A 12,905-nucleotide genomic window follows, 5' to 3' on the forward strand; every position below is an offset into this window, starting at 1 on the left:
GAGATGCCATCAGACACAAATAGTGAAGACCAAAAGGTTTAATCACACAGATGATCATCTTAAATTACTAACAAAACCTGTTAATGCTAAGGAAGGATTATTTGTAGACTTTTGCTCAGGCCTGGTTTGTAAATTGGCAGTGTGCCATAGCTCTTCTTGTAGGTCCAGGAGTCGCTAGTGTCTGCTTGAGTATAACTCCTCATCAAGCCTCCTTTGTCACCAATGTTCTTTCTTTTAGAAGGGTTTTAGGAATTGAGGCTTAAAGGACAGAGGAGACGAGGTGGCACCACAGAGAGAAATAAGGAAAACTATGATGTGAAGATACTGCTTTATTAGCGACCACACAATCCCAAAGACCTACATCGCACAAAAAAGTGGCTTCCTACATGCCTTTAATTGTGGGAGTCACACTGCAGCATTATAAATAGCCGCAGCTGCTTGGTTAACAGAAGAAGGACAGCAAAGAGCAGCGCTCTAAGGCTGCTACCGTACACAAGCAGCAGGACTCTGCTTACACTCAGCAAATATGAAAAAATTTCCTGGACAGGTAGCTTAGCCTCAGCGGGAATACTGTTTACTGTCAACTAGAGGGATCAAGTCACTGCTAAAGTTTGAGAATTGTTTTATGTAAAACCAGAGCTTGACTTTTTTGTGGTAAGATTGGGGTAACCATGGTTACAGCTGTTACAGGTCCTTCAATGAGAAATTTTTCAGACTTTGTTTTGTTAGATCTTTAACTGATCTAATTTATCTTCTCCAACGAAGCTGAAATTTCTGAAGCTGTTTTCTAATTTTGACTTTGCTCGGTTCAGTCGCCCTCTGAAGATAGATGGGAGACCCATAATTAAGAGAAAATTCAATATTTTGTGCTATTAACTCATGCGGATCCCCCTAGGCTGTCCCTGCTACTAATAAAAACTGACATTGCAAAAAACGAAAAAGTTAGTTCTACTTCCTGTGAAAATGAAATGATTTTTTGATCAATTACTCAGCTGTTGATTATAAATATGGCTATTCATATATTTCTGTTGCTCGTACAGCCACCAAATAACTGACTTGTTCTTGCGGTCATCACCCACAGTTAGACCCACAATAGGCTGGTATGGCATGCACATCGCTGCAGAAGGCCCTCCCCTCTCACTTGGTCATGTATTGGTAAAGTCAGTTATTTCAAATTTGAACCATAAAAACAAAACCAAAAGTTTTTGGTTTTGTTTTTTTAATGTTTGAATGACATTAAAGTTTTTCTCTCACCAAGCTGGCGATCCATCCAAGATATATAAAAAACAAACAAGAGAGATGAAAGAAAAATGGCTGATTTATGGCTGATGCATCATACATTATTAATAACCCGCAAATATACTAATTTTAGTTAAAAAAAAATGTGCAGCATGGAGGTTTGCAGAGTATTCCCTTTCCTGGGTTTTTATAGTAATCATGTTCCAGCATCACATGTAAACATGGTTTTTAGTTTTTTTTTTTACCTTAGCCCCATTTCTTTCCTGACCCAGTTTATTCTGTGACTGTAAATGTGGAGCGTCTTTGGCTGTTGGTATGTGACGCTGTATCGTATCGCAGCGAGCTGTGTCGGGGAGATGTGCTGTGAGGGTTTTTGGATTCAGACTATAGGCAGCAAATGTTCAGAGGTACCAGGCTGTAGACCAGAACCAGGCCTCAGGACACCTGCTGCTTAAAGAAATAATCTGTATTAACTATTTCTGTGGTAATTATATGTAATACTTTTGTATTACTTCCTGTCAATGGCCACTGAGCCTGGGTGGGTCAAGTATAGGTAACAGATAGATGGATGGACTTGTTCCCACTTTATCTCACCCACTGAAGTCTTAAAGGAAAAAAAAAGACTCTCTTACATTATCTCCAGTTATTCTCTTTACTTTGAATTAAAAACAAGAGCAAACAAACAAAATAGATCCATACAGTTGACATATCAAAGAAATGTGATTGTTACCGTCAAACATCGAATTCCAAAACTGACACTAGTTTATAAAACATAAAAACGCCTCAAAATCAGAGTTACATCTGGATCCAGGTTTGTCTGCATAAGTTTGTCGATGGTCTTTACATCACTGCAACAGTAACAGAATTACACAGACAGCAGCTACTTTAGTGACTCCAGATTTGAAAAAAGTCAAAACCAGGAGTGCTACCACAATGTGTAACACAATAGGCAAACAATATGGTCAAACCACAGAGTCCTTTACACACCATGGCTGCACTTACAAAAAATACAAAGACAGTTGATTCTGAAAACTTTGGCATTTTAGGAAAATTTTCTTTATATATATCCTGGCTTTTATTTTTGATACTTTTGTCCAAAATTCCTAAAACTTTATCAGGATTTTTTGCAAAGTGAATGATCACAACATAGTCCAACAGTAGCCTGATCAATCTGACCAAATAAGTACGCAGAGAAAACTTTAATAACTATTATCACAAAATTAAATCCATTTTTGTTTTTAATTTGGCCTGATAAAATAAATGACTGTTATATTCCACCTACCCATCAACTCTGTGTATAGAGAGAGATGGATGATACGTGTTGCAATAATAATAATAAAACAATGAAATACAACAGAATACACAATTATTCCTTCACATGAAATTAAAATGGAACAAAGAGAAAAGTTACTTAGTCAGTGGCTCTAGCCTTACTGCACCTCTGCTTCGTTTCTTGTGCCTAAATCATCAACCAAACCTGCTAAACATAACCTAGTTAGAGACACTGTAGGAGGGACATAATTTTGTAAAATACTACAGAGTCTTTCCAAATTAAAATTACATCTCTCTCTTAACATATCTTGTTAAAACAGGTTTTCACCAAACCAAAAGAAAAGAAAATATTGAAATTATTACCCAACCTTTCTTTTTTAAACCATAATTAACATCTGAGTACCTACAGTTGATTTTGCACTTTGACCTTAGGAAATAAAAAGAAAACATAAGTTTTTTTTGTAGGCTTAATTAGCCACTTCTCTCCCACGGGGCCCACACTCATTCAGTCAGCCCTTAATGTTGATATTGATTAAAAAACTGACAGTTCCAGAGCTCATACTTCTCTTATTTCATTACTGTTGTTTACAAGCAGCCTCGCTGCTCTGATCCTAAATCTTTTATCGGTTCTCTGTTGGAAAAACAGGTGAGGCAAACAGTAACTAACCCGGCTACATTATCCTTTAGCAGAAAAATCCTTTCCCTCTTTCAAACAGCAGACCTGACAGTCACTCTGTGCAATATGTAGAGCAACAGCTATCACATCTTTAACCTTTGTTTCTTTCTCTGAGCTCCCTTTAACTTTCTTGGTGGATGTGAAGAATTCTACTTCAGTATGATGTTGCCAGTTCTTCAGAATGGAATGACTTAGAGAAGAAAATGTAAATGAACCAACCAACAAACAAAACGTATTAGCTTGTAAAATTACAAGCCAATACCGTTTTGTAACTTTCTATTACATTCCATTAGCCAAGCTAATATTTGGAGGAACTATTAATATTAAACTTTAATAAGTTCAGATACACTCAGCTTTTACTCCCACCTCTGCTTCGGGTTGCCTTTGCTTTCCAGCACTTATGTTAACCCTGTTCTGCAGCATCTCCTGTTATTTGATTGGTCTCAACAATTTGTCTACAAGGAAAAAAGTTGTTGCTTATGAATGCTGATAACATCAATGTCTCATACAGGTCCCACAACGCTGAGCATGTTTAGCCTAATAACAAATTTATTGTTTCACTGTGGCTTTGTACCACAGAAAAACATCATCCAACATCATATTTCATTTTATTACAACGTAGTGAATTGTACATCTGTGCAGAGGCTTCTAAAAAAATATCAATATCCTCTGTCTTTATAGAGATTTAGTAATCTTTAAAATTAAATTTCAACCACTGAGTATAATGATGCTGTTTTCATATGAGAAGATATTGATGGTTTTCTAACACTTTAAAAATCACTGGCTGTTTAGTCACAGCAGAGCAGAACCAGAGAAGCTGTCTGATGCAGAAGATCTGCTCCACGAAGGGGTTAAAATAATGCTTTTCATATGAGGCATAGATAGGTGTCCACAAAACACCTGACATGTTAAACTGCAACTGATTCATTACTTGGATGATGACTTCTCAACTCCAAGGACTTAATTTTTGTTAAACAGCTGTTTTTTCAACATCCTCTCAGTGTATAAAACCACTGAAACAGCAATGTGTTAAAAAAAGGTGCATTCTTTTTGCTCTGATTATCCATTGAATCTTTGCCATGACGATGCCATCTGTTTCACCTAGTCTAATTTAAATTATTGAGTAGGTGTGTGTTTTAACTGCATAACATATGCAACACCATTTATTTACTTTCCTTTTGTCCTTTCCTTACACTTGGTTAGGGACTTTTGGTGGAATGTTGGGTGCAGTATTAAAAGACAGTGACTCACTTAAAGGTACCCTGCAAAGATTTTGGCTCATGGTAAAGTAATACATAACTATGTAATACAATACTGATGGTTGTGCTATCAGTGGGAGTTCCCATATTCTAGGTTTTTAACCAGTAGGTGAAATGATTTAGCTCTCATAGTGACTGCTGCTGAGGCTCATTGGGACCTGCACTAACTGAAAAGTGGGGTTCTGCTAATACTGTGTCATTCTGGCCTCTTTGAAACAACCTCATAAACAGAGTGGGTTTGGTAAGAACTGCTGAACATAACCGGTGTTTGTTTTAAACACAACTCCACAGGGCACCTTAAACTGATTCCTTACTCCTTACATAGTGATGCTTGGTCAGAAACTTCTTCTGCTCTAATTCTAATAATGGGTGCCCCTTCTTATCTTCATTTTCAGTTGGATTTAAATGGACTAAACACCACAGGATTACTTTTACCTTCAGGCTCATTATTGCCTGATCCATACATTGATGGACTCGGGGTAAACCGTACGAGATGGCACTTTGCAAAAGCAACATTAAAGGGATATCCAGGGTGTCAAAATCTGAATCCATGTGGTCCTGACCAAACATCACTATGTGATGAGTTAGGGGTGAGACAAGGTTGGTGTGTGCATTCATAGTGCAGACAGTAATTTTCACAATTTTAGACCAAGCCCATGCAAGTGTCAGGCACTGAGACAAATTCAAGTCTGAAACGCCGCTCCAAATAATTCCTGGCAATAAATCCATGGTGCAAGCTCACCTTCATGCACTGTTCCAGCTACTTTCCTCCTTTCACATCCTTCTCCTCATATTAGCAAAAACAGTAAAAAAAACCCCACACTAGATAGTATATAAGCATTATTTTTTTTGGAAATGTCATCATAAAAATGCCAGTGTCAGATAGTTTGGCTTGAACACAATATAAACTATGACCTTTACAGTGGATACAACTGCACTTAAATACACTTTTTCCTGCCAATCAAATGTCTTCTACTCTGCTGTACTCATCCTGCAGCATGTCAGCCTCAGTAATCATCCTCTCATTTGCATATAAAATCTATTTAACCTCGACAGTCATATACATTTATTCACAAATGTGCACAAAATTCAAATATAGATTCATTTATGGATTCTCTCTAATTAGTGAATGTCTGCCTCAGACATATTCTTCCTGTTGTTGTTTTCAACATAAAATACAGAAGCAGTGGAAGTTTTTTTTTCATCTTCTTTTGACAGCTTCATCTGACCTCTGCAAGTGCCTGGAGTTCTGGTGCATTAGGCTCGTCCTGGCTCTTCCTCCTCCCAACACTATCATCTGATAAGGTGGCAGGAAATCCAGTCTAATCCCCACTGATCCACCCAAAGGTATGATGGAAGGTAGACACCACATGACTGATGCCAGGGAGGTGGCAAAATGAAGGGGCAGCTGAGGTTAGAGCAGCTGAGCATCCATGGAAAATGTAGTTATGTTAACAATGTCTGACTTTTTCACCCTTGTTGTCCAAAGTGTTGTAACAAAATAGAGCTGTTTTGTTGGGATGTGCCCAACTGTGTTTCACATCATCCACACGGACGGTACCGTCTTTTCATCTCTCTGATTTGGCTCTCAGACTGGAAGATAACGTTCAAAGATTGTTTGGTGAAAAAAAATAAATTGATATGTTTTTCAAGGGTAATTTTGTCTTTTGTGGCAGTGTACAAAAGATTGTGAAAGAGCAGCGAGACTGAAAATGGGGATGATGATCCGTGATGCACATGCTTGTTTACAACATTTTTGAGGAGCAATCACAGACCTTGTTCACCTGATCTGTTGATGAAGATGTGTGAATCTGAGGAAACTGTTGTAGAAATGTTGAGCATTTAAAGGCTTCTTCTGCTTTTTCAGTGACCTCTGTATTTCTGAACCCCTGACTTTGAGGCACATTGTCTTTGGCACTTAAGATCTCAGACCCTTTCCTACTGAGTACACTGTAACCACAGAGGGGGGGAAACTGAAATTGCTTGCACTGGATTGCCCTTTAACCAGGATTTTGTTTCAGTTTCTCACACACAGCTCTCGTCTTTGTCTCCGTGGCTTTTGTTCTGCCTGGATTTTTCCGTCTCCTGCCCAGGAGAAGAGAACTCTTTTGCTCCACTGCTACAGTGCGCCACTCCATTTCCTAACTTCCCGATGTCTCCCAAAGGTAGCTGGGTGGAGCTGTAAGCCAGTGGGGGGATGGTGTTCACCAGTATAAGCTGAAGAGGTTTCTTCTCTGGCTGGTACTGGCAGCGAACGTATCGCAGAAACGCGGCGCGGTACGTCTTATTGAATAACGTGTAGACCAGTGGGTTGACTGCAGAGGACAAGTAGCCTACCCAGACAAAAACATTCAGCAGACCTCCCATGACTCCCGGGTCACAAACGTCAGGTTCACACACCACCACCAGCACGTTGGTGATGAAAAACGGGCACCACATAACCACAAAGAGAAAAAACACCACCCCAAGGACCTTTGAAGCCTTCTGCTCGTTGCTGATCGACTGCATGGTGCGGCGCCCAAAGAGAGAGCCAGATATGCTCCCGCGGGCGCCACCCAGCCCGCCGGTGCTCCCTCTGCTTGTGGCGTCACGGCTTATCGATCGCCTGAGGAGTTTCTCGGAGGACAAAGACGTTTGTGGAAAGAAGCTCAAGGTGAAGGTAGTGCTCCATTTGGGCCGTGGGACCAGCTGGTCCAAGCAGAGGGTGGCTTCGTTCTGCAGGGCTTTGATGGTCAGGAAATAGGTGACCACCATGATGGTGAGGGGGATAAAGAAGGCCACGAAGGAGCCGACCAGCACGAAATTGTTATCTGTCAGCAGACAGCTGCCATCTTTGAAGACCTTGGAGTGGTCTCTGAGACCCAGCACAGGAATCGGCATTGAGATCCCTACAGAGAAAGACAACAGCAGAGAGATGAGGAGAACATTACAATTAGATAACAACCTCTGTGATTCATGCAGATATTAGTGTTTGTGTCTGTACCAGAGGAGATTAGGGTCGGCTGGTGAGAGGAAACCTGGCTTTGTGCAGCAGTGGATGGATTTTCACATGAGTTTAAGTTTTATAGTCATAAATCAAAACTATTATCGGAGCATACTGATTTGCAGGCTTTATCTGTGTAAACAAGCAAAACTTTTTTGGCATAGAGACGCTGAAAAATGTTCACGTCCCACAGCCCACGGTTTCTATCACTCATTAACAATAAAACAAAGATCCAAGTTAGTTAACCTCCTAAGACCCGAACTCTTTCATGGCATGCATTTTAAATTTTTCTTTGCTATTTGGGCTGATTGGGACTTGATGAATGTAAAAACAAAGAATTACCAGATTTTTTTTTTTTTTACCTAATTTTTGTTTCTGAGACAAATGAGATCCACATATGAGCACATTGGTTTTAAATTTTGATAGAACAGTGGCAGTATAATGTCCTCATAAGTGGATATCAGGCCCTTGTAGAGAAAAATTAAGTATTTTTGTCTAGACATCCCAAAATGTCATGTCCACATATGTGGACACCAGGTCCTAGGAGGTTAAAGCTCAGCTTATTTTTCCTTAAGAAAATGACATCCAACTTCACGTCATAGAACCACACCTGTGGTGGCTCCTTGTCTCACTCCAGGACCCTGCCCCACAGTTTGAAAACACTGATTTAGCAGAGGTACTGTATACACGCAGACAGTGTGTACATATATTTCACATATATTAAATCAAAGGTTTATGTAGTCAAATAATTGTTTGTTAAGTAAAATATAGACTGAATGTATACCAATCAAACACACTTATTTGACGTCAAAGGAGCTTGCAAAGAAAAGTGTCTGGACTTCTTTAGAGAAGTCCAGACACTTTTCTTTGCAAGCTCCTTTGACTACAATGACCTGGATGACTGAGAACCTTCACAGAAACACTTATTTGACCAGATTCCATTAACTTTAACATTTCACGTTGTAATTGTGTAACAAAATTACATGGATTACATTTAAATGTAATCAAATTATTTTAAGTCAGATCTTTGAGCTTAAATATTTCTTTTGAGTGGAGCTCACCAGTCTGCTCTATTTCACCACACAAACACAACAGTTGGACCGTATCTGTTCCCAAATAAAGTCAAATTTTCCTCTAAGTTTGAAGCTAAAACAATTTTTTCCATTTTTCTGTCTGTCACAGTGTGGGAGGAAAGTGCAGGTTTGCCTCCACCTTACTCCTGTGGGCTGAATCTGAGGTTTGACAGTGTTTCCTTCTCTCTCTGTGGCTGACAGTAGCAGTTCACCTTGCATACTTGCCCATTTTATTACCCGATATACATCGGCCTTAAAACGTTGAACGGTGAACTTCCTTTATTGTTTTGGGTTATTTGTTCTTTTTAATTGTCTGCAGGGGCTTTGGCAGTCACATGTTGTGATAAATGTAATAAGAAAATGTCTCAAAAAAGGTTTTGGATGATACTAGCAGGAACTGGGTAGAAGGAGATAAACTGAGCAATCTCCCGCACGCCATGTTCTCATTACCGGCTCATAACAAATAGAAGGAAAGTGACAGAAAGAGACAGAGATAGAGCGGGGAGAGGAGGAGGGCGGGATGGTTGGAGATGGACGGACGCAGCGAAGGTAGACTGAAATTGTTGCTGCACATTAGGAGCAGGAGGGTCAAAGATGGATAATTCTCATTAAGTTTGGCTGGTTTGACAGAAAACTGGTTTCGGTGCTTCACTGTGAAGCTTTGCAGCCCTCATAAAAGAGATATTTACTCCCATCCCAGTCGGCCTTCGTCTTGCTTTATTCTCAAGAGAAAGATGTGCAGAAATGATCAGCCAGTTAATCAGTTTATTGACAACAGTCATGCATGTATAATTTTGAAACGTGAAACAGAAACACCATGACAACAGTGTTTCTGGAACATAGAGGAACATACAGCTGCCTGCTTCAGGGAGCGTGGGTGGGTGGACTGTCATCCTTCTACTTTAAAAGTATCGATGGTATTGTATTTAAAGTTGCAAATGCTGTAGTACAGTTTCAGAAGGTGCTCTGCATTTCAAAACCCAACAATGACAACAGCAAAATCAGTAAGATACATCATCTGGGAATTGTATTAAAGCAGTTGTAGTAACTTTGAGCTTTGCTCTGTTGGTCCGCTAGAAAGCACAAAGGACTGTAAAAAGAAAAATCTGGTTTTACAGCTGCTTCAGATACTAAAGTTTGTTTGTTTTTTGATTGGGAGAAATGTGAACAGCTTTGAAGATCTTTGAAGAGGGTGCAGTCTAATAGGCAGCTTTAGAGGACGTGATAACCTGTGTGTGGTTATGATAATAATACAACAGGACTTTGTGCCTTTTTGTCTCTTTCCACCTGGACTTTAATATGATGCTTTTGAATCCTTGTTTTGAACTTGTTACAATGTAATGTTGAAATTCTTGCAAGGTCACTAAAACAACACTAAAACACTAAAAACAAAAGCTGACCAGTTATTTGGAAATATACTGTGGTGTAGTATTATATAATCAAATAAAGTTATTCATGTCCAGGTATTAACAAATTAATACCCATTATCCATTGCCTGCTCACATAAAAGTTTGGTTATTGAAAGTAAAGTAAGTAAGTAAATCTTGCTTCCATTATCTCACTTTTACTTCTCTACAAACGTCTTAAAGTACGTTTAAAAAGAATAAAGACTATCTATATAAAAAATGATACTGTTCTCTTAAAAGGAGTTTTGGACTCTCATCATGTCTTATTGTGGTTGGATTTGATCTCTTTGCCATTTAATCTCTTCATATAATTTTTGTGTAGTTTAGGTTGAGTTTGTCAGAGTCTTTAACTTTTGGTCATTTCTGGCATGTCTTATTGCTTGATTAACCTTCTAATGAGAAACATTAAAGATGGATTTTACCCAGAGCCGCCCTGACACTTTGGGCCCAAGACTCTTACGTAGCAGGCCTGTTCCTCCGTGACAAATGCAAACTCAGACACGCTCACAATGTTTGATTGAGAGCTGAAGAGTGCTTTTAGACTCGAGGCTCACAGACAAGCATGATTTGGCATCTGCTGTGCTGTTATTAAACTCCATGGTGATAACACTCAGGCTAAATGTCGATGTGCTATCAGGCTCCTCATTACAAAATTACATTTTGTAGGTGAGTAGAGGCTGTCTGCTGTGGATATGTGGCTTTGTATGTTTTTAAAAAGCAGGTGATTAGGCACAGATGTATTTTTCATCATTACTGTGGAGCGGTTAGGCAGCTGACAGACTGAAGGTGTCAGAGAAAAAGAAACACTGAAAAAGCTGGATTCAAAGAGAAAGGAAATATCATTAGTAACCTTAAATTGCTGTCTGCTTCATATCCAGCCGATCAAACGTTATTTGTCGAGGTGACGGTGATACAAGTCCCTGGATTAATTTTGTTCTTCAGATAAGTCCCTCAAGCATCCATCACACAGAATCACAGAAATCAAAAGCTAGTTGTTGTTTTTTGTGTTTTTTGGCCTCTTTCACTTGTCCCTGATGGCAAACTCAACACTGAGCACATGAAACAAATCGGACAGGAAATAAGTTATCAGAGGTGGAAAAGAAGATGAAAGACGGTCAAGTGGGAGAAAACAGAGGGGAGGGAGACACAAAGGAGATGAAGAAGAAGAGAGAGATGATGGAGAATGCTTCAGTCTGGAAGTATAAATCAAGACATTTAGGAGAATCAGTGCAGCCTGAAATCTGATTGGAAAATGCTTCAAACAGCTGGTTTGTGCTTAGAACTCTGAAAGCAAAAAAAAAAAAAAGATGACTATAAGTGCTTTTTATTGTACTGCATTCATCTGATAAAAGCAGTGATTTCTTTTAGTTCTCTGTACCTGCTTTAACTGCAAGGTGTGGAGGTGGAATGAGCTGTTAGATTAAGAAACAGGGGACTATTTTTCCTGCCAAGAAACAACTTTGCTTAGATGTGCATTAGGATTTATATGGGCCAACATAACTGATAAAAATATTTTAAAAGAAATTTGTCACTGGGGATTAGGAAACTGAGGTCTGTAGGAATAGAAAGACACAAAGAAGCTTACAGGAAACTTGCTTGGGGCACTTTCTTAAGTGTTGTTATATTGTATAATATCTGTTTGGTGCAAATACACACAAAAAAGTAAAATTAGGTTAACAACATCATCAATTTACCAACGAAGAAGAGGGATTTAGGAAGCAGCGTGAACAGACTGCAAATACAGAAAGGACAACATAAAATAAAAAAATCTGTTTTTTCATTGCTTGAATTATTCCCATTAATAGCTGCTTACATAATATGAACATCATTATATGAATTAACAGATGCAGCCGCTTAAAATGGCTCATCCCTGACAGGACAATGATGTAGTTCTGACCGATTACCGGCTGATAGATGAGCATAATATCAATTTAAAAATTATAAAATAAATTCATGGTCATAGCGGAAAATATTGCACTTGCTTATTCAAGTAGTCTGCTACTTAGTATATCACTCTTTTTTATTAATCATGGGGTAACTGTGAGAGCATGTACTCTCCTCCCAGAAACAAAAAAAAAACACCCCTAAATAACAGGAAGGAAAACCTTAAATTTATGGAAGTCACATAGTAGTAGACTGCATTTATTGTAAACAACAATTTATTGCCAACAATAGGCTCAATAAAAAATGAAGTTCTACCAGTCTCAGAAATAAACTCCACATCTGGTTTGGGATCTATGAGGAGGCTTGTGTGCAAGAATATTATTTTTCTGTATTTAATTTACTTTTAAATTGTATCTATTTATTAGAGTCGATTTGAACGGATGAATGAGGAACTGTTTACTGGAAATAGTTTTGGTGATTTGCAGAGTAAAATGGTAAATGGCCTGTATTTGTATAGCGCTTTTCTAGTCCCTAAGGACCCCAAAGCGCTTTACACAACCAGTCACCCATTCACACACTGGTGATGGCAAGCTACATTGTAGCCACAGCCACCGTGGGGCGCACTGACAGAGGCGAGTAAATGTTTGAATGGTCAAACTAACTGTAAAGTTTTATCCATTTGATTTAAATTTTCAAAACTTAATTTTAAGGGTTTTTTAAAAAATATTTTAATGGGTGTAGAGGTTCACAATGAAAGCTATTGCAGAATGTGAAATTCATTTCAGTTTTATTTATATAGCATCAAATCAAAACAGTGGCCTCAATGCTTTATGTTATTAGGCAAAGACCGTACAATAATACAGAGAAAATCATCTATAGCTTACAATCCAAGTCAAAGGTTTTTTGAAGAATGCGGCATTTCTTGGTTACACTCTGCAGTTGAGTGAAAGGGGTGTGTTTATAGTAGCAGATACGCCCCAAGGAATGAAGGGGGGAATCCCTGTTGGCTGACTGTTGGCTGACCTCTGGTTAAAGCCGGTAACTTTGCAGTATCTATTGTTGATGAGACGTCAAAAGGACCACAGATGAAACTACAGGAATACTACAATCAGA

The 12,905-nt window shown here is 38.8% G+C and overlaps 1 protein-coding gene across 1 annotated transcript in view; it reads right to left on the reverse strand.

The window, feature by feature from the left end:
• Positions 1 to 1,882: 1,882 nt before the first annotated feature.
• htr2aa (5-hydroxytryptamine (serotonin) receptor 2A, genome duplicate a) overlaps positions 1,883 to 12,905 on the reverse strand; it is an 81,600-nt gene continuing 70,577 nt past the window's right edge. Inside the window, exon 3 of the mRNA XM_006806396.2 lies at positions 1,883 to 7,334. Within this exon, the coding sequence (XP_006806459.2) occupies positions 6,472 to 7,334 (863 nt within the window). The 3' untranslated portion in view covers positions 1,883 to 6,471. The remainder of the gene's footprint in view (positions 7,335 to 12,905) is intronic.

The sequence above is a fragment of the Neolamprologus brichardi genome, chromosome 16, assembly GCF_056152115.1.
Source record: "Neolamprologus brichardi isolate AB-2024 chromosome 16, ASM5615211v1, whole genome shotgun sequence".
Lineage (NCBI taxonomy): Eukaryota > Metazoa > Chordata > Actinopteri > Cichliformes > Cichlidae > Neolamprologus > Neolamprologus brichardi.